Source organism: Typha latifolia, chromosome 14, assembly GCF_019914945.1.
Source record: "Typha latifolia isolate L0001 chromosome 14, TyphaL0001v2, whole genome shotgun sequence".
Classification (NCBI taxonomy): Eukaryota; Viridiplantae; Streptophyta; class Magnoliopsida; order Poales; family Typhaceae; genus Typha; species Typha latifolia.
In genome coordinates, this window is record NC_133099.1 from 3,546,288 (window position 1) to 3,567,567 (window position 21,280).

The following is a 21,280-nucleotide window of genomic DNA, read 5'->3' on the forward strand; positions in this document are numbered from 1 at the left end:
GACGAGGTGGCAGCTTGAGGAGGAAGACGAGCACAAGGCAATGACTTGAGGAGGAGGATAAGGAGGAGTTGGCTTGTCGAAGGAGAAGGAAGAGAAGGAGGGCCACGGTGGAGAAGGACGAGGCGATGGGACTTAGCAAAGGAGAAGGAGGAGGATGAGGCAACACCTTGAGGAGGAAGACGAGCATAGGGCCGTGGCTTGAGGAGGAGATGCCTTATCGAAAGAGTGAGAAGGAGGTGGGCTGTGGTGGAGAAGGACGAGGCGACGGGGCTTGGGGTTTGAGGCTTTGAGCGACTATAGGATTTGGGATGGGAATTAAGGCAGACTTAGGGTTTGACTTGCAAAATCTCTTTTATATCAAGCCTATCGAGCCAAGCTTGAGCGAGTCGGCTCTAGCTCAGGCTCGGGTCAAAATTATTTTCTAGCTTAGTCGAGTTGAACCCGAGCCAAGCCCAAGCCGCTCATTTATTTTGACGGCCCTACAATATAACCTATTTTATTGTTTAGCTGAATACTAATATAAGGAATAAGAATTACATTTGCGTAACATAAAGTTGATACTAAAATATTAGTAAATAGTAAATTTGTATTGGAAATTGGTGATATTTAATGATGAAAATACTTTGTTCGGATGTAAAGTAGTAGTAATAATATATAATTTTGAAATTATAGTATTTTTATTATAAATGCAAACTTAAAATGTTCTATATATCCATACTATGACAAATACGAATTTATACATATATGTTAGTTGGGACATATATAACCATGTAGTGCGTAGTAGTATAGATATATAATCATATAGTGTGTGACAGTACAAACATATAACCATATAGTGTGTGACAGTACAAACATATAACCATATAGTGCGTGACAGTGCAGATTATTGTATTTTGAGAGAAGAGAGATATGAAGGAGAGAAGGAATATCAACTGTAGCTGAGGTGATGTGTAATTAATTGATGTCTAATCTAGAAGTAAAATAATAGTTATAAATTATTCGTCAAGCTAGGTTAATCACCCTTTCATCATAGAACAAAGCTATACATAGGCCGCGTGTTCGTTACTTTATCAGGAAAGTCGAAGCCCTGGGCGACGGCGACTGCATGCGAGGAGAATGCTAAATGTTAGGAAGAAGGATAAAAACCCTAGGCCAGCTGATTAGGTAGTTTTTCTTTCCATCTCATAAGTATTATCATCATAATCAATGTTCAAGATGGTGGTGCATCTATACTAAGCGTAGTTGTCTGTGGCCTGATACCTAATCGGCTTTGGCTTGTGTCGAGGGTTCTCGCCCCACCCAGCCCATTAGATGAACCCAATAGAAAAGCGTAACCGCCCTAAACCACGATAATTATTGAGTTAAAAGGCTCTACGTGAGAATTGAGATCTCGCAAAACCGACGATTCCTAGCTTGGCTTGGAGGTTATCCACGAGCCACGACGCTCCGATATAGGGGACATTCGTCGAACAGTTTGCGTGCTTCCCCTTAAAAGGAAGAGAGAGAAAAGGCGAACGGAAATCCAATTTAATATTTGGATCCAAGAAGAGGAGGAGAGAAGAGAAGGGACGGAGAGATCAAGGCTATACCTTTGATCGAATCCGCCGGGGCGATGGAGGTGCCGGAAGGATCGGTGCGCAACGTACTGGAGCAGGAGACGCTGAAGTGGGTCTTCGTGGGTGGGAAAGGAGGAGTGGGGAAGACGACGTGCAGCTCCATAATATCGATTCTTCTCGCGGAGGTGCGGCAATCCGTGCTCGTCATCTCCACTGACCCCGCTCACAACCTTAGCGACGCATTCCAGCAACGGTTTACCAAGATCCCCACTTTGGTTAATGGCTTCACCAATCTCTTCGCTATGGTACGCTAAGTTCGATTCGATCCATTACGCTATCAGTGCTGTCTTGTTTAATTTTTCGTCTTACACGGGTTGGTTCGGATTGGGTTTCTGGTTCCGGAATTTGTTCATGGAGAATGATGCTCCTTTGATCTCATGGTTTCTTTTTGCTGATACGGTTGATGATTTGCATGTCAGTTGATGCCTCTGGAGGAGATTAAGTGAATTTTTAGTTTTATGGTTTTATTGGTCTTAGTATGTTTCAAATTCTTGAGAACGCAGGTGGAATTGAAAATGAAAGAACATGCATGGCAAATTCTTAAAGAAAAGGGGATATAAGTTAAGTTACTTTAATTATGGTTTTACTGTAGAAACAATATGTGAAAGATATGAATATATGATTTATACTTGCATTAGATATCATGGCTATTAAATTTTAGAACGCATGCGCCAGATTCACACGCTGTTTGGACGGAGAGAATAGGAGAGAAGAGACTAGAAAAGGAGAGAAAAGAAAATAAAAGAAGAGAAAATATTTTTTTCTCATTTTGTTTGGTTGTAATCAAGTGAAGAGAGAAGAACATGTTTACTATTATACCTGTCATCTACTATTTAATCATTAAAATAATTTACCATTAACTATAATATTCATAAGATTACTCTTTAAATAAATAAAAGGAATATAAACTATTGTTATTTAATAATTTAATCATCATGCATCATCTATTGTAAGAACTCTTTTTGTTCTTCAGTTGGGCATCCAAAAGATGTTTGGATTTGTATAGGAATTTATTATAAGAAATGTGTAAGCCCTGAAATAGTGAAATGTATATGATAATCGACTCCAATTTTAATCAGCTCATTAAAAATTGTATAAATATGTGGTTGCCCTTTTGCAATAATATCATTTCCTTCTCTGATTGTCAAAGCAACGTCACGAATTGCTTCCTTTATAACTTCATATTCTTTCACTTCCTTTTCTCTTGGAGCTCTTCTTTTCTTTCCCTTTGAGGATAATGTAGCTTGAAAAGATCCTTGAACATTTAATTCAGGATTATTTGCTATGAAAAGAGAATCATTAGTCATATTACTGAATAGTTCCAATATTACTTCATTTTCCTTTACAGTCTAATCAATGTTATCAATATACATATTTAAAGCTTTCTAATTGAATCTATTGTTGTGCTTTCTCTTTTGGAGTTTCAGCACCCAAACCTGTAGGCCTATCTTTTGCAAACAACTGCAACAATTTATTATAATGATTAATTCTTAACCATCCTTTGTTTTGCTGCAAGATTTTTCTATAAGAAAGAAAAAAAATAGCAAGCAAATTACAGTTAATCAAATCAAATCATATGTTAATCAAATCAAATCATAGGGTTGAAATTTGATTTCTTGGTGCTCAACATGACAAAACACTCATACAATTTGGTATCAAGATCAATTAAATCAAATCAAATCATATGTTAACCTAATCCAATATGACAATTTCGTATAGGTGAATATCTCATGCCTTATGTTATTAAAGTGAATAGTAGAATAGGGGCATATTTGAAATATAAAATGAGTACAAGTTTTCTGTTCTCTTCCTTTCTCCTTCTTTCTCTCCACTTTTGGAGAGGTAAAAAGTGCGTGGCTCTTTTTTCTCCCCAAAAAAATTCAATCCAAATGAGATAAAATTATTTATCTCTTGACTTTCTCTTCTCTTCTCTCCTCTCCTATTCTCTCCATCCAAACGTGTCAAGATTTTAAAATATGATAGGGAGAATGACTAGGTTTGTGTGTAAAATTTCAAAGAAGGTAAGGAGAATTAAAAATTTTGGAATATAATGTATGAATGAAACATTTAAATTAATCCATGAAATTTAAAAGGTAAAGAATTATGTTTTCATTAAGAATATAGCAAACGAAAGAATTGAACATTTTATAAATTGTGTAGCACCTAAGCGGTCCTAGATAGGTTTCACTTAAGGTGGGAACCAAGGCGATTCAAATGGCGATTTGTTTGAAAACATTCATAATATTTTAATTGGTTTTCACTCTTTTGAATCACCGTAGAAGGATGAGATCTTGCCTATGCAAGACATGTTACGGTGTTACCTTGTAATTAACTTAGTTATCTGCGTCAAGCTGTATATCCTTGTCTAATTTTGGCGACTTAAGAGAAAAATAACTGATGTGTCGTATTAATTGAAGAATCGCGTTGGATTAATGATTTAAAAAAATCTGCGTAATGTCTAGGCTCCTATCTTAGATAGAATAAAACTATGCTTCATTTAAGTCCCATCTAGATGACTATCTTAGCATCTCGTATCATATTTTAGTATGTAGATTGATTCTAAAAACCAAAATCATTGTACATATTGATGAATCAATGGATCCTAATAGCTTACTATAGTTTTTAACAAGGATACATTAGTATATTGTTTAGATTGTAGGTATTAATTTTAACTTCTTCTCTAACTATTATTTATTTTATTTGTTTACTTTTTAACCGTCTTGAATTCTAGGCACCCACCTAGCTCTTAAGGCTATGGTCTTTTGTTTGTCCGTCTACTGCCTACAATCTTTATAAAACCTTGCATTGGATCATGTAGAGAAGCCAAAGTATTAGAGGTCTTCAACTTGTATATCTAATGAAACATATAAGGGACTTTGGATTAACGATGGTTATGCTGAAGGCACTCCCTCGACACGCCTTTACGTGCCACTGGCATTCATTTACCATATTTTTAATAAAAGAATTAGAATATTTAAAGATGTTTTTAGGTCTTTGGCACGTCAATCTTTGATTTTTGGCTTGAATATATGTATTAAAACCTACGTACAATATTTTATCTTTAGATTATTTTTGTAAATGACCTATTTTATAAAAAATATAGCAATAGTCAAATATAAATATTATTCAACACGCAATATAATTGGATACATTCATGAAAACTTATATTAATGATTGAACACTTCATAATATGATTGAATGCTTTATAATATAATTGAACACATAATTTTAAGTGATAATAGTTTAATAATTAAAATTAATATCTAGTTAAATATAGAATGAAGGGGAGAATCAAAGATTTCATTTGCCGACACGAGTAACACGAAAATGTTGCATTAAATACTGTTAATAATCTTTTATCATATTGATGATAATGATGACTTCATTTGCCAGCAAAAAAATAACTCTAAAGTTGTTTGATGATGATCGATGGAAATAAGAAATATTAAAAAAATAGGCTCCACATTGGCACAAGTCAACACGCGACTGGTACGCACCTGTGTCGGTTGGCACGGCTCAGCATAGGGCCGTGTCACTGGCACACCCCATGCCAAGTATTTTGCCACCATTGGTACGGTCATCCTTGCTTTGGGTTATATAATTTTGAAAGAAAAAGATAATATCCAAGATAAAAATCTAGCTCAACAACAAGGCCCAATCAAATCCTTGACTCATACGTGATGTTTTATCATAGGTTCCTTCGTCATATGTGTATGTACTTTTTATTGATCACATTCATACGTATGCATATTTGTGTATAATTTACCAGTGGACCTAGGAATATCTGGTCAAATAGCCATTGCTGTTCCATGCTTCATGAGACCTGTTTTTCACAACTAATGATATAAATGTGTATGATAGTCTAAGTAGATTGATCAAGATAAGACGAAAAGGCTGGGCCTGAGCCACATTTTTCAGTCTCTTCACACAATGTCCGGCAAAATCCTTGAACTCTGAGTTTGCTCAGGCGAGCTCAAGGTTTTGGGCCATAAAAAAATGAACTGAGCTCAAGAAGGGCACCAACATGGCTTGATCAGGCTATGTAAGAGCATGCTTTTAGGCTGTGGCCTTGGCCTTAGTTTCTATGATAGGCCTAAAGCTATGGCCTAGCTTGACTGCCTCATTGCAGCCCCAAATATCAAAAATCTTATTTGATGGCATATTTTTCACTTATTAGTTTTGCAAGTTATTTCTGTCCCAAAAGTTACTGGTTTTCTTGTGGTACTTTCTTTAACTCATATATCAATCAAGGCATTTTGCTGGCAGCAGTTTCTTCTACGATTAGGTTATAAGATACCTTCTGATTCTTTCATGTTTTCTTTCTTTGAATTGATTACTTTTATAATCAACTATCCATTTTGTCTTTTGTATCTTCTTTGCAGGAAGTGGATCCTAAGGTAGAAAATGATGAGTTAACAAATGACGAGGGGATTGATAGCTTTCTTTCGGAGTTAACAAATGCAATCCCTGGAGTTGACGAGGCTATGAGTTTTGCTGAAATGTTAAAGTGAGTTCTCTTTCTCCTTGCATGATAGTGTACCTCGGTCATTCTTTCCATCCATGGATGGTAAGAGAAACATTTAATCTTGTGTAATTTCACATGTTGTTCCAGCAATGATATATATCTTTCTGATGAATAAATGAGGTTTAGGAATCAGGGTCCCTATGGTTGAGTTCATTATAAGTGGAGTGTTCTAAAGTTGGCCACTATATGCAGTTAAGATATTGCATAATGCATATGCTATATGCAGGTGCATACCAGATTTTGCATAAAAAAGTTATTCAGAAAAATATAAAGAAAACAATTGTAAAGTTTAATAGCTGAAATTTAGCTAGAAATGAGCCAATTGTTTTTCTTCTTTCTTGATTATATTATGGTCTTACTGGACGGTATTTTTTTTCTCTTATCCACCTTAAATTCTAGTACATTTGGTTTTAATGTGTTTGGGACTTGCATAATCCACATTTCAATGAGTTCAATAATGTTGGTTCGATCATTTATAGGATGAAAGTTTGGGTTGTACAAGGATAGACTAGATCAAGATAGGTTTCTGCTTTCTTATAGTCACCTGTGTCTTTTTTCTTTTCCTGATAGTACTTCTGAAGATAAGATGTATAAAGAAATGTTTTTGTATTACAGATTAGTTCAAACAATGGATTATTCAGTTATAGTGTTTGATACTGCTCCAACGGGCCACACATTACGTTTGTTGCAGTTCCCATCAACCTTGGAGAAAGGTCTGGAAAAGGTGATGACCTTGAAAAGCAAATTTGGTGGCCTTTTGACTCAGGTAATGCATACGCCTTGGAAACCTGTAGAAATAGTTCAATTCTGGTTTTTCCGTTATGTTAATCTTAGTTTATATGAGTATGATATATGTTATCATCTCTCTAGTTCATCATCATGAAGATCTCAATGCTACAATACCATTAGCACAAATATTCTATTTGTGCCCATGCCTATACTAGTATACTTCTGCTAGTGTGTTATAGTTGTGCCTGTAAATTAAGCTAATATGTTTTCATTTTCTATAATTATCTGTTCAACCAGCAATTTGGTGGCAAGTGACATGCTATTAATTTTGACAGGCTACTCGTCTATTTGGTCTTGGTGATGAATTTAGTGAGGATGCAATGCTTGGAAAACTGGAGGGGATGAAGGATGTCATTGAACAAGTGAACAGGCAATTCAAAGATCCAGTAAGATTACAAACCTTCCAGATACTTCAATTCTTCAACAGGCCTTTAGTCTCTGTTTAGTGACTCATTTGTTAGAAATATTTACTGCTGTTATCTATTATGGTTGATCGATATGTGCACCTAGTTATTTATTTGAGGATTGTCATTTGAGAGTTATACGCTAGGATGGTTGTAAATCATTTGGAGTTTGGACTTCATAATATTACTACCATTGTTCAGGATTTTTATTTGTCTCCTACAGCATCACCTTGAGTTAGTCCATTAGGAATGTTCCTAGTATAGTCTTTTCTTTTGATTAAATGTCTTTCTTTTCTGTTCCTCTTCTTACCTTTTCAAGATAACCACCTGAATGGCATTTTAGTCTATACATGAAAAAATGGATTTTAAAATAGACTTCTTACGATAAAATAGTATGTCAGTAGTTATATGAAAAAAAGGTTATATATTCTGTGTAGGTAAAATGCTATATTTTGTAACTTTGGGTGGCATTTTTTGATGGCTACCTAATTTTGAGTGAAACATATGATATCTTTACAAATATAATGATTGGCAAAAGTGATATCTACAGCCTTTTAATATCAATTTATGAAAAAGTCCTGGTTTTTTTAAGGGCACATATGATATTTTAAACATTTCAATAGTAGATTTGTGAACATTGGATTAATAATGGGGTTTCCAAGGACACATGAGGGAGAGAGGAGGGGAGGGATAGAGTTTGAAGTGTTCACCGCACTAGATGATTTTCATCATGGGGTTTGTTTGTAGACGATAAGGAGCAAAGGCTTTATGCACCAGCATCTAGGGCCAAACTATGCTTCTATGCATGTAAAATGGAATCATCAACTTCATAGTGGAGCTTCTGCAACTCTGCCATTGACTTCCATGAGAAACTTCTGAACAGCTAATGAGTCATCAAATTTTTCTGGCCTCTTGTGTGCAAGTTATCATTATTGTGCATCCATATTTTACCTTTTTTGTATCAGAGTTTAATATATCGTATATTGACTAGTACATTAGTTGAGTCATTCTTACGGTTGTTATATGTCATGTTGGTTTTGTCCTAATCATGTAATTTTGAATCTAATGTTTTTCTCTTGATTTGTATGCTTTGAAAAGTTAAGATGTCTCTCTTGACATGGTCACAATTTTGTTGACAGGACTTGACGACCTTTGTATGTGTTTGCATTCCAGAATTTCTTTCACTTTATGAAACTGAGAGACTGGTGCAAGAACTAGCGAAGTTTGAGATAGACGCACACAATATCATCATTAATCAAGTCCTTTTTGATGAGGAAGGTACATAGCTCTTCTAGATCTATTCTCTGAAATTAACTAATTACAGTCCATCCAGAGGTGAGCAGGCCAAACTCTCAGCTTTCTACAGTCCCACCCCTGCCCAATCCAAAATATAGGAGTCTTGTCCTGTGCAAGACCATGTCTGAATTTTGGGAAAAAATTGAACTGAAACTTTAGGCAGGCCCAAAAATTACAGCCTAGGTCCACATCTGGGCTCAGGCCTGAGGTTTAAAGTTTGAACTCTCAGCTTAATCTGGCTGGAGAGCGTCCTATCCTTTTGACACGCCATACACACCTGTCCTTTCAAGCTTCTCTATATGCCCATTTATCTAGATTCATTTGCTCATGTTTCATTTTCGCAGCTCCTGAATCCAAGCTGCTAAAAGCACGAATCAAGATGCAGCAGAAATATATCGATCAGTTCTACATGCTGTATGATGATTTTAATATCACCAAGTTACCCTTGCTTCCAGAAGAGGTAGCAATATCTGCTTTCCTGAAAGTTTCTCCAGACGTTTATTTTCGGTTCCTGTCGGGTGTTTACCACTCTTGATGGAATTTTGGTTGTTGCAGGTATGTGGAGTCCAAGCTTTGAGAAAGTTCTCCCAACACTTTCTCACACCATACAAACCTTCTCTAATTAGGGGCACTGTAGAGGAGCTGGAACAAAGAATATCCGTGTTGAGGTCACAACTGGAAGAATCAGAATCCGAATTAGAGAAGCTGAAGAAAGGCAAGCAGAAAGCATAATCCACTTCCCTAATTAGTCAGAAAGAAATTCACTGATCTTTAGGCTATTGTGTGAGAGTTGACCGTGTCAATCTTTTCATCCATCCTATTTATTTCCCTTAATATCAATCAAGTGCTTTATTTTGTTGTAGCAATTGTCTTAATAAAATAGGAGATGGTGCTGATGATATAGGCAGCCCTGTATCTGGTGTGTTATTTTGATGATTTTGATTCATGAGCAGACATCTGGCGGCAATGCAGACACTAGATTTTTTTTTTGGTTTATCTTACTTTACTATGTAAAATACTATCAGATCACTGTTAGATTGGAAGAAGACTTTCTGAAATTTGTCAATCCATGCAACAATAGATTTTGTACTGTTGCAACTTCAAATATGATTCGTAGAAAGATTTGTACTCAATCTCATATTTACTTGAGGGATTTTGGTCACAAACTCATCCAGTGGAAGGAAGCTTGTAGCTTAAGAGTCTAGACTTGTATATCTCGTACCTAATTTGGTTTTTCTTCTTTTGTGAACTTCTTAGCCAGCCTAATGTTTCATGAGTTGGTGTGTTATATACTTCGTTCATTAGCCCCATCGTCAGCATTACATAATCAACTCCTTATTTCTACCATGTTGTTGGATAAACCTATGACATTTTGCTCTATATTTGAGACCTTGTATATAGTCAGTCATATTACCTAAGTTTGATATTTTGTCAAGCTCCATATCTTGATCTGGCATTTGTCAACTAGCAATTTCTTGTTCTTCTTTTCCACAGGCTTTTCCTGCAATCAAGGATCAATTCCTGGTGATGGTTGAAACATGAGAGTGACATAAAGAAACAATACAGACGAATATATGGACCCAAGAAACTTGTAGAGCATTCGTTTGGCTCTATCAATGACAAAAATAATTTCTCTACAAGACAAGGAAAATGGACAGCTCTCCTTCTGTGAGCAAATCCCTGCCTCAGCAACTTTGAATTATTGTTCATGTCAATTCTACTATTGTCCTTGGAATTAAATCAAGTGTCTCATCATGGACACCAAATAGGCATTGGCACCAAACTACTAGCCATATTTTAATTTTTATTTATCAAAAGTTGATTGTCTCTCAAACTTATAACCAAAAGTTTAAAATATAAAAAAAATTACTGTAGTAATATCTAAAATGTCAATCTCATAAGTATTTTATGTTTTTATGTTATTATAAAATGCTGAAATATTTAGTGTTTTATTTATAATAATCTGTTTAAGTTATTGTTTCAATTACTTAAGTTAAAGTAGCGCTTTATCCTAAGGTAAAACTCCTGCGAGTTCATCATTTTTTATATGGCTATAGTATAGTAGACCTCTTTTTAGTAATAAGTTTGAGAAAAAAAAGTCTATATTAATAAATAAAATTTAGAACAGGGTAAGTTTGGTCAAAAACTTCTTATAAATGTGCAAGTAAAATATTTTATATCAAATTTAAAATATAACATATGAGAAGGTAGTAATTATTATTTAAATTAAATAGTGTTATATCTGCGACGTGTGACAACTTATTCATCAATCATTCTCGCGTTCTAAAAAAAGCTTTGACTCCGTTCACGATGTGGAATAAATCTAATTATAAAATAATTAAAACTTCTTTTATCTTTTGTCCTCCCCCCCCCTCTCCCCTTTATTTTTATTTTTTTTACTTGTCAGTTCATTCTATGTTTTTCCTACAGGGTCTCCAACTTGATCCACACTTTTTTTTTTTCTGAAATAAACTCTCTCAAACTTATTATCAAATAAGGTTTAATTTATTGTAGCCCTAGTAAAAATGTTAAACTAATTAGTATTTTTAAAAACATTAATCAGTTCAGCAATTTTATTTTTAGATAATTTTTTTCTTTAACTGCTGAAAGATTAAGTTAAAAAAATTTATATACATAAATCGCTAAACTAATCAGCGTTTTAGGACAAGACCAAAATGCTGAACTAATTAGTATTTTTACTTAGAGATAAAAGGCTAACAAGTTCAGCGTTTTTATTAGAATTACAGAAAATTAGACCACATTTAGTAATAAGTTTGAAGGGCAGTCTACTTTGGTAAAAGTAAATTGGAACAGGATTAGTTTGATCGAAGACTCATACTTTGGGAGTCAACACTTGGTAAAGAAGATGCACATCTCTTAGCTATTCGGAGGTGAAATTCATAATTTTTGGCTTTGATACTGATATTAATTCGTCAATTACTCTAAAAGCTTAAGCTATTAAAGAAGAAAAATTTTACTCGGGTATACTAATTGCCAAAAGTTTCAAGGTTCTAAATAAAGTTTAGAATGCTAGTCTTTCTTCAGGGCAAATTAAAATATACCATTTTATAATTTGGCCGATCTCAACTTATTTTCATGTATTTTAAACTCAAGTTGCAACCACTAAACTTTCCAACCAAAACTGACTGTGAAAATGCCATAATTCAATGTGCTTCAGTGGGACCACTCCTACCATCTTCATATCATTCTGTATCTTTTGTAGGGTTAATTAAATTTCACATCACTGTAATTGACCAACTAAAAGTTATAATTTGGTGTAGAACATAAGAAAATTAATAAGTGTTCAAGTTTAAAAAGCATAATGATAAAAGTTAAAACCATGTCAAACCACAAGAAGATAAACTATCATATACCCTCTCTTTTTTTCCTTCATAAATATTCTATGCCTATAGCTGGAGTAATACAGCTTATTGTTCTTCAACAAGGTTTAGATATACATACATACATATATATATATATATATATATATATATATATATATATATATACTCCATAAATAAATTCATTTAAATAGAATGTCTCACATCAAAACTGTATCTTCTCAAAAGTAATTTATTAGACATTAAAAACAATGCAATAAAAGGTCGTCTAAAGGAGCCATCGGAGTTAATTTTGGCCGGCGAGACCGAGGTGAGGGAAGAGAGTCACCTGGAATTCACAAAAGTTGACAAAGAAAGTCTCATGAATCACTTTTCCCACTTACAAAATCCACAAGTTTCCTGCACAACGTTGCAATCAAAGAAGTTATACTTGTTAGTCTCTGTGACCCAGGTCCACAAATTGGGCATAGAGCATTCATACCTTCTTCCAGCTTAGTATTTCATCTAAATTTAACCCATTCTATTGAAAACATCCAAACTGGACCACAAATGCAACGCGTTCTTCATCTACAATAATAACCACTATTTGAGGTCGGCTATACTGATAGATCTTTCTTTCCCCATTGCTCTCTCTATGATTAGGATCTATTTTCTATAGTTTTCTTGACAAAGTCTCGACTATTTGAGGTCGGCTATATTGATAGATCTTTCTTTCTCCATTCCTCTCTCTATAATTAGATCTATTTCTATAATAGTTTTCCACTATCTGTCAAGCTATCTTTTGTAAGTCTGCAACCTTCCCTTCTTTATCTGGGCTTGAGACAGGCATACAAAGTTGAAAATAACATGTACATAAATTTTCAAATTAGCCAACAAAAATATTTTCCTGGTCAAGAATCATGGAGTGATGAAGACATCTTTAGACTTAATGGCTATGCCATTGGCTTGGTGATTTAAATGCCTACCTATAAATTTACTTATCCTACATGAACTGCCTCATAATAATGTGTATACCAAAGGAAGAAGGCAAGTCCAACTTGAAAACCATAAGATGAATTTATAACAAACTCTTGATAAGTTTGCCTGCTAACACCAAGAATTCTTGAGATCTTTCAAAACTGTTTGGGTTGGCATTTGCCTACTTGGGTTCTTCACCTAATTTCCAAGTTACAAATGTCATAGAAATTCCAATTCTATCTTTAAGACCAGCAAATATGAATATAATCAATGAAAATGTTAAAGAGTATGCAAGAGAAAGAAATATCTTACAGGGAAATTTTTATGTTTAGCATCCCACCTTTTTTTTTAATGTTTTTAACATTTATAAATCACACACACACACACTCCAAGTTAGGTCAATAATAACATGGCAGATGGCAGAAATATTCATCAAAGTTCTTCATCATTCTTCTAGAGCACAACTATATGTTCTTCTTTGGCCACAAATCTCATAGCTAGAAGAGGGACACAACATGATGAAAATGGAAGAGAGGAGCTCGCCCTCAACCTCTCCTCAGCAATCCAGTCTTCTCCTAGAAAGGAGATAGAAAAAACCAAACTTAAAGGTGGATTGCAATTTAGAGCAGTTAGTTTAACATAGTGATTTAATTAGCTTTAATTAATAAACCCAACAGAGCGTGTTCTGTAAATATCTTACAAACTATAAGATGCAATTCAATATTAAAAATATACGTGAAATATATAAGATGTTAAATATAGATTTCCCTATCTTATAATGTTTCTATCCAGACACAGGAGACCAAACAGATAAGTCTGGATAACGTGTAAGACCAGACAACTGATTCATATACTTTTAGGGGCCACCACCAGGAAACAACTTTATTGACTGTCCATTTAAAGACACTCAAGTGTAGACAATCTTTTTATAAAAAAAAATGATTAAAACTCAAGTGTAGACAATCAACTCGTTGAGTGGAAAACATTACCCTCTCAATATTGAAACCAAATGCTTCAATAAATCTAAGGTTTCCCTATGGAATATTTTTAACCTTCCTGTTTCTTTTCTTAACTTTCACAAAATGATTTTAGTCTTGGTATGAAAATTATCACGGCCTAAAATAGGAATCATGACCAGTAGTATATCTTAATAGATTTGAAATACACAAAGTTTTACCTAATTATCTCAATAGAAGATGGAATGTCTAATGTTTTTTCACCTGGAGAATTAATCAGATTGTTAAGAGCAAAACGTGTAGGGCGCGCGCTTCGAATGAATCGATCATAGCTCAACGAGTGAATCTATTCAAAAGCTAGAAAAATCGTACTTTATCCAATATAATATTTTAATCAAAGCTCAATAACTAATAACAATAGTCAGCATGCTCATAATATGGATAGTAAGCACAAGTAATAATAGTACGATTAATAAGTTAGTAACATGCTCAATTCATTCTGCAAGTTTTCTTAATATTAATATTACCAACTCAATTTGGGATTGTACCTGTGAATTCACACCAACTAAAAATCATCTTGAGATGACTCTCAAGTCGATGATCCGATTAGAGTCACCAGAAGGTGTCACTATGTAATAAACGCAACATATTTTTTTTACTAAAAATATTAGAGTCACCTCATGAAAATTTCTAATCTAGCATGAGATTGTTCTCTAATTGCATCAAAGTCACATAACTGATCATGTACTGATCAGGAATGAATCTATCCCTTGAACTATTTTTTTTAACCGTGCCAGAGTTACCCAAATGAGTTATGCACTGATCAAGAATATGCCTGTACCTTGGTCTTCAAGGTAGACGAGGCACCACAGTGAAACATAATATCTAGCATGTGTCTGTTCTCAAAGTCCTATAGACCCGTAGCCAATATTTTACTATTTACATGAAGATCACATTTCATGAACTAAAGTATTACATGAAGTAGAGTATGACACGAAATACAATATAAAAAGATAATAATGCACGGAGTGTAATACTATGTGAATAATAATACAAAAGAATTATAGTATGAAATACGAGATAATAATTATGTAAGTAAAAACTCTTCATATACGATTTCTTTAGTGCTATTTGCTTATCCCAGTTGACTCCTCGATGATCAACTTTGACAATGGTAGCTTCGACAAGAAAAGTATATAACAAAAATAAATTTAGATGATGAAACAAGAGATGACAACATTCACATCTCCTTACTGTAACATTGCTATAGTATCGCTCATAAAACCTAATTTTTTCGATAGTACTATAACAGTGCCGCCCAAAAACTTTCTTTTAGGTTTTTTTTTCTCTAAGATGGATCAAAGATATAAGAGTCCTACTAGGATAAGAATTCTAATCTATTTTCTTACTTAAAGATATACTTAATAAAAAAATATTAATTTGATTTAATCTAAATTCCCAAAATATAAAGGTTAAAACTAAATTTGTCATTATCTAAATAATTATCTCTAATTTCTTATTTATTTATTTTTGAAATTCTTGGTTGTTAAAACAAATTGGGATGTCATACAAACCACTTTCTAGGAAAAGAAATGGATATAAATAGAATAGAAGAAGCAACAGGAATTCCTAGATATTTTTATTTGTTTCCAAATGTAACCCCACCAATTATGTAAAATCTATCACATAAAGTGGTCACAAGGATTACTTGCAGAAGTGGGCACGACCCCATTATCTCACAAGAATCTTAGGCAGTGCATTCCATTCCAACGCCCAAAACGTTGACTTGCTCATGTCAAGCAAATGTTCCCATGTATCCCTCCCTCTATGAAAAGCTAGCATCAAAGGCTAAGAATGTACAAAATGATAATGGAATTCACAAATCGAGCAAAGTAACTCACTCACCTATTCTGAGCTCAGGCCATACAACTTCTGCAGCTCCCTGTCTGCAGCCAAGCAACTAAAAAGAAAAAAAGAAAAAGAAAAAGAGAGAGCATCAGAGGGTTGCAAACCAAATGGTATTTCTCTGAATTAAAACCACACCATGCACTAAACCAGTGTTACAGATGACATAAACAAATGATTACACTACAGAAGAAGATCATCCGATAAGCTAGTTGCTATTTTTCAATTTAAGCTACATTAGATTAACAACAAGGGTGAAGGCTATGGCACATCAAGCCATCATAGCTGGGCCAGCATGCTGCCGACGCTAACAATGACCCTTTCGTTCTCTATCAGTTGTATCGTTGCGTCGACAACTACATTTTTTTATTCTTTTTTTTTTAACTACTTACCCGATTGCAAAATCGATTGGAAAAACCAAGATTATTGACCCCAATCGAGGATTTGTTAGCATATCCAAGATTATTAACATGCTGGTAAACTACTGTAAAAGAATAGAATTTATGGTAAAGAAGGCATTAGCAGCTTATTGACCCAGGGTCATTGACCAAGAAAGCCCAGGGGCCTGCTTAGCAATATATAATTAGGAAACATGTGGCCAATTTAGTGAACTGACCTGTTCAAATGACAGCCTCCTCTCAGCAACAGCCACTATACCAACCCATGAAGCACAATGCTTTTGTTCATCAACAAGTACCTCAGAAGGCCACCAAGAGAGAGTGGAAGAAGCAAGGAGGAGCAAGAAGCAAGTAACAAGGCTGAAATGCTATCGACCTGCGTGAGGGATTCCTCCCATGGATGTGCCCCGGGCTGCTGCCCGGCGAATTTCCTTAGCCCGATAGAATTGAACAATCCAACGGGTAGAAGCACCAGAGTTCTTGCCACCACCACCATGATTTCACGTTCAAATTTCACCAAATCCACCACTTCTTCAATCCTCCCCAACATCTTCTTCACCAACCACGAGTCCCTCCCGTCCCTACCAGATGCATTCTCAAGCTTTGCAGCGGCTTTTCCGCAGTACGGCAACACGGAACAAGCGGAGCGCATCAGGAGCAGCGAGTATCAACACCTCTTGAATCACGTCTGCCTCGACTACGCTGGCTTCAGCCTTTTCTCCCATGCACAGATGACCTCCTCCGTAGCATCGACATCATCCGCCCCTCCACCATCCTCGCTCTTGCAGCCTCCTTTCTTCAGCATCTCCTATAAGTCAGAGAGCTTGAAATCTCACATGCAACGTGGGAGTCGAGAGACAGCTCTTGAATCGGCAATCAAGAAGAGAATTATGGGATCACTCAACATCTCGTACGAGGAATACAACATGGTGTGTACTGCCAATAGGACTACTGCATTCAGGTTGCTGGCAGAAACTTATCCGTTCCATTCTAACAAGAGGCTGTTGACTGTGTACGACTACGAGAGCGAAGCGGCAACGGCTATGGCGGAAAGCGCCCAGAGGAGAGGGGCAAAAGTCATGTCTGCCAATTTTACATGGCCAAGCTTGAGGATTTACTCTGCTAAATTGAGGGAGAAATTGATTAAGAGAAAGAAGAAGCGGAATGGACTTTTTGTCTTTCCGCTTCAATCCAGGATGACAGGAGCGAGATATCCTTACTTGTGGATGAGCTTAGCTCAAGAAAATGGTTGGCATATCATGCTTGATGCATGCGCACTGGGGCCAAAGGACGTAGACACCTTTGGACTCTCCCTTATCCAGCCAGACTTCATCATCTGCAATTTCTACAAGGTGTTTGGGGAAAACCCGTCTGGATTTGCAGCACTCTTCGTCAAGAAATCCAGATGTGAGGTCTTGCAGACGTCGACAATTGCCAGGAGTATCGGGATCGTGAGCATTGTCCCAGCAAGAAGGTTGTCTCTGCTCCGAGATGACTATTCGAGTACAGACTTGGAATCCCGGTCCTGTGAGTTCAAAAATGTGGAAGATGATTTGGAAACCACAAGATCTTTCTCAGGGCCAATAAGTACCCATCTCTCTAATGCTCCTGCTCAAACAGCAAATGAAAGTCATCTGAATTCAAAAGAGAAGCAAGTTCAAAGAAGTGAACAGGGTGAGACATCTGGAATTTCTGAACCTATGACAAACAACAAAGAAGAAAGAGGAGAACCATCACCTGAAATTGTCGAGGATGCAGATAACAGTATGCAGATTGAATGCAGAGGACTAGATCATGCAGATCATCTAGGTCTGATACTCATCGGAAGCAGACTCCGATGTATCACTAATTGGTTATATGTTGCACTCTTTAAGCTGCGACATCCTCACTCCGAAAGTGGTCATTCTTTAGTTAAGATCTATGGTCCAAGAGTAAAATTTGATAGGGGACCTGCATTAGCATTCAATGTGTTCGACTGGAAAGGCGAGAAAGTTGAGCCTTCACTTGTACAAAAGCTTGCAGATAGGAGCAACATTTCTCTAAGCTGTGGATTCTTGAAAAACATCTGCTTCCCAGACAAATATGAAGAAGAGAGTAACATAGTATTGGAGAGAAGGGCTAGTGATGCAATCATTGCAGGTAGTAAAGGAAAAGAGAATATAGAGATGGGAATAAATGTCGTAAATGCTTCACTTGGATTCTTAACTAATTTTGAGGATGCCTACAGACTTTGGGCTTTCATTGCCAAGTTCCTGGATGCAGATTTCATTGAGAAGGAGAGGTGGAGATACATGGCCCTCAACCAGAAGATAATTGAAGTTTGAAGTACAAGAAACTGAGACGAACTTAGAGAGATTCATGATTCATATTTCTCATTGATGTAAACCCTTCAATAATGCTTGTCTGTAGACTACATTCCTTTATTCTTTGTCAACAAAGAGCTCTGTTTACACCAATGGTCATTACATTGATACAATGGAATATTTGGCAAGCTAGTCTGTTTAATATAGTTGTTCATCATCAAGGAGACTAAAGAATTGGTTGTAGTATCCAAGTGGGGGCCTTGTATCAAAGGGTCATCACCCTATTTACCCTTTCAATTTATGTATCAGGTTGTTTCTATGAATGAATGAAATATACGCCTACGGCCTTTCCATCAACAAAAAAAAGAAGGTAGCTGAAGTTCTTTAAAATTTTATAGGTCCATTTAGCTGTGAACAATACAAAATCTACCAAGTATGGTACTAAACCACCACAATGGTACTCACAGCCAAGTGATTCTCAGAACTTGAATCGGGATACAGGACTGCACATTTGTCCAAGTGTTATGTCATAGTCTGAATTTCTGGTGTTGCTCAAACTACAAAATAAAGAAAAACAGAATTACAGGAAAAGAATTTCATATGAGAAAATTGGAAATCATTAGACATGATAGAATTTCAGAAAAGAACAATAAAATACTCACAAACATGGGGTATAACTTCATGTAGTATCTTGAAAGATAGTTAGCAACTGGAGTAATTTCTTGGTTCACAGATATTTGTGTTGAGATGAAAAACATTTATTCATTATAAACAAAAAACGTGATACGCCATCTATCATCTGCAACTTCTCCTTCTAGATAACCCCCTTAGGTGCTCTAGCATACTTGTTACTAAATTTAACATGTCCTATGAAAGACTTCTAAGTTTCCATACTTATGTACTTCTTACTAAATGTGAGATGTTTTAAACAGACCTTTTAGATTTACAAACCATATTCCAGTCGGAAATCAAATGTTGGTAAATTCCTCTCATCCTTCACTACTCACATTATCATCATCCTCCTTTCCTCCCTCCTCTTCCTTTTAGTGTCTTCGTCCAACAGTACTGGGTTTCCTTATTGATCATTTACAATGTTCCGGGCAAACAGGGTGTTACCTGTGTCCATTATACATCATTCAATTATCAATTCACATATACATCTATATTTCTTATCTCACACATTTACCAACCTCTGTACAAACTTCATGCCATTCTTTTGCTGTTGCCCTTGCTACTTATAACTTATTTCCTAGTACTTCAAAAACAAAGTACAAATTCTACTCATATATGTGACACATACATACAGTTTTTCCACTGACTAACTATGATATAAACAAAGGAATGCCATTTTGAGTAAGCTCTAAAACACTGATTCAAGCAAATATACTCTTGCTCAGAAGTATTCAACAAAATAAATGAACTCGATGCAGATAAAATATGCTCTCCTTCGTAAGATTAGTACACCCAACAGGCACTCATCTTCCCAATCCCTCAATTCTATCCCCACCTTAAAAATAATTGCAACATAATCCTCATACTCGAACTAATTGTTCTGTCAATTCTTCTTCAAACCTTCTTTGTCAGCTTTTATGCATTGTGATGTCTAACGATATAAGCCATTTTAAAATAACCTTCCTTCCTATTGCACCTCGTTGGGTTTTCTCTGAGGCATTTTGTCGAACATTTGTCACTACTTAATTCCCTACCATGACTCGCTCGAATCAAAGAATCGAATTAAAGAGGAAAGGAGATAGATAGCCAAACCGAGATCACGGCTGAGAAGTATCTCCACATTGCTCGAAAACCCAAGAAAGGGAAACCACGACCCTCCCCGCCTTTGTTGTCACTTCGCCGCTGGGATTTTGAGTCGGAAGAACGAGAAGTTACATCTACTCACGTCAAGCACGCAAATAAATTCTTCTCCAACCCACTGTGTGTTGGAAGTCTGCGCCGGCATGTATATCGTCGCCGCCTCTCCTTTAAACCATGAGAAAGGTTACGTCTACAGTCTTTGAGGTGAAGTCGGCAAAGAAGGTAAGATTTTGGTTATTGATCTCTTGCTTAATTAAAAAAATATATTTTTTTCCATTATTGCGAATAATCCTAATAGGTTTTTAATAAAGTTAATTAACATATGAAATAACTAAAATACCCTCCTTTTTAAGTTTAAGAGTGCAAAATACTTACCAACACTTTTTATCTCATATAAAAATAAGATATATTTTGATGTACTATGATATGAGATATAATATTGGATAGTTTTTAAACCATTTCAAATAATTTATGCAAGGGCAAAATAATCTTTTTATATCTAAGTTGGTGTTCTAATCATAATTAGTTAAATTTAACTAATAGAATGATATTTTTAAAAGAGCACATTATGATTAGAGAATGCAGTGACAATTATAATATTTTGAAACTTTTTGGTGGCAATTATGTAAAAATTTATAATAAGTAAAAAATAAAACCAACAATATTACATCTATCGGCTTTGTATCATTATATATAATGGAATGCAATCCAAGGAAAAAATAAATATAAATGTTACATTATATTTTAGTCCCTCCAAACCTTTAAACTAAAAAAAAACAAAAAAATTGCTATTAAAATTATAGCAACTTGCCGCAATGGATAACATGATGGTGTACATCACAGCAGCTACACTGCTACAGGTTCTCACGTTTTAGATAAATCGTCGTTTAAATTGGTGAAAAATTTATTCTAACCAAATTAGAAGAAAGAGAAAGGAATGAGATTTTTTATTGGCCAACTCATGAATTAGTGGGCATG

General features: G+C 35.4%; 2 protein-coding genes and 1 long non-coding RNA gene across 4 annotated transcripts; 2 read left to right on the top strand and 1 right to left on the bottom strand.

Annotated features, from left to right (window-relative positions):
* Window positions 1-1,392: 1,392 nt before the first annotated feature.
* Window positions 1,393-10,517, top strand: LOC140801240 (ATPase GET3A). Its single transcript, XM_073156252.1, has 8 exons — window positions 1,393-1,861; window positions 5,999-6,123; window positions 6,757-6,907; window positions 7,206-7,316; window positions 8,474-8,612; window positions 8,975-9,090; window positions 9,186-9,345; window positions 10,125-10,517. The coding sequence occupies exons 1-8, from the start codon at window positions 1,613-1,615 to the stop codon at window positions 10,163-10,165; spliced, it is 1,092 nt and encodes a 363-aa protein (XP_073012353.1). The 5' UTR covers window positions 1,393-1,612; the 3' UTR covers window positions 10,166-10,517.
* Window positions 10,518-15,483: 4,966 nt separating this feature from the next.
* LOC140800992 (uncharacterized) lies at window positions 15,484-16,009 on the bottom strand. 2 transcript variants are annotated; one of them, XR_012111348.1, is made up of 2 exons: window positions 15,972-16,009; window positions 15,484-15,844 (listed from the first exon to the last, which is right to left on the bottom strand). It is a non-coding gene; the product is annotated as an uncharacterized lncRNA (long non-coding RNA). The 2 variants fall into 2 exon arrangements; XR_012111349.1 differs by lacking the exon at window positions 15,972-16,009 and adding an exon at window positions 15,928-15,950.
* A 382-nt stretch (window positions 16,010-16,391) lies between these two features.
* LOC140800991 (uncharacterized) lies at window positions 16,392-18,643 on the top strand. Its single transcript, XM_073155965.1, has one exon. The coding sequence runs from the start codon at window positions 16,463-16,465 to the stop codon at window positions 18,509-18,511; it is 2,049 nt and encodes a 682-aa protein (XP_073012066.1). The 5' UTR covers window positions 16,392-16,462; the 3' UTR covers window positions 18,512-18,643.
* Window positions 18,644-21,280: the final 2,637 nt, after the last annotated feature.

What these genes read in the sequence shown, in the direction of transcription:
- LOC140801240 (XM_073156252.1), top strand. Translation starts at nt 1,613, where the DNA reads ATGGAGGTGCCGGAAGGATCGGTGCGCAACGTACTGGAGCAGGAGACG. An exon ending in ACAGGCAATTCAAAGATCCA is followed by an intron (nt 7,317 to 8,473) that starts GTAAGATTACAA and finishes TTTTGTTGACAG; the next exon opens with GACTTGACGACCTTTGTATG. An exon ending in TACCCTTGCTTCCAGAAGAG is followed by an intron (nt 9,091 to 9,185) that starts GTAGCAATATCT and finishes TGGTTGTTGCAG; the next exon opens with GTATGTGGAGTCCAAGCTTT.
- LOC140800991 (XM_073155965.1), top strand. Translation starts at nt 16,463, where the DNA reads ATGCTTTTGTTCATCAACAAGTACCTCAGAAGGCCACCAAGAGAGAGT.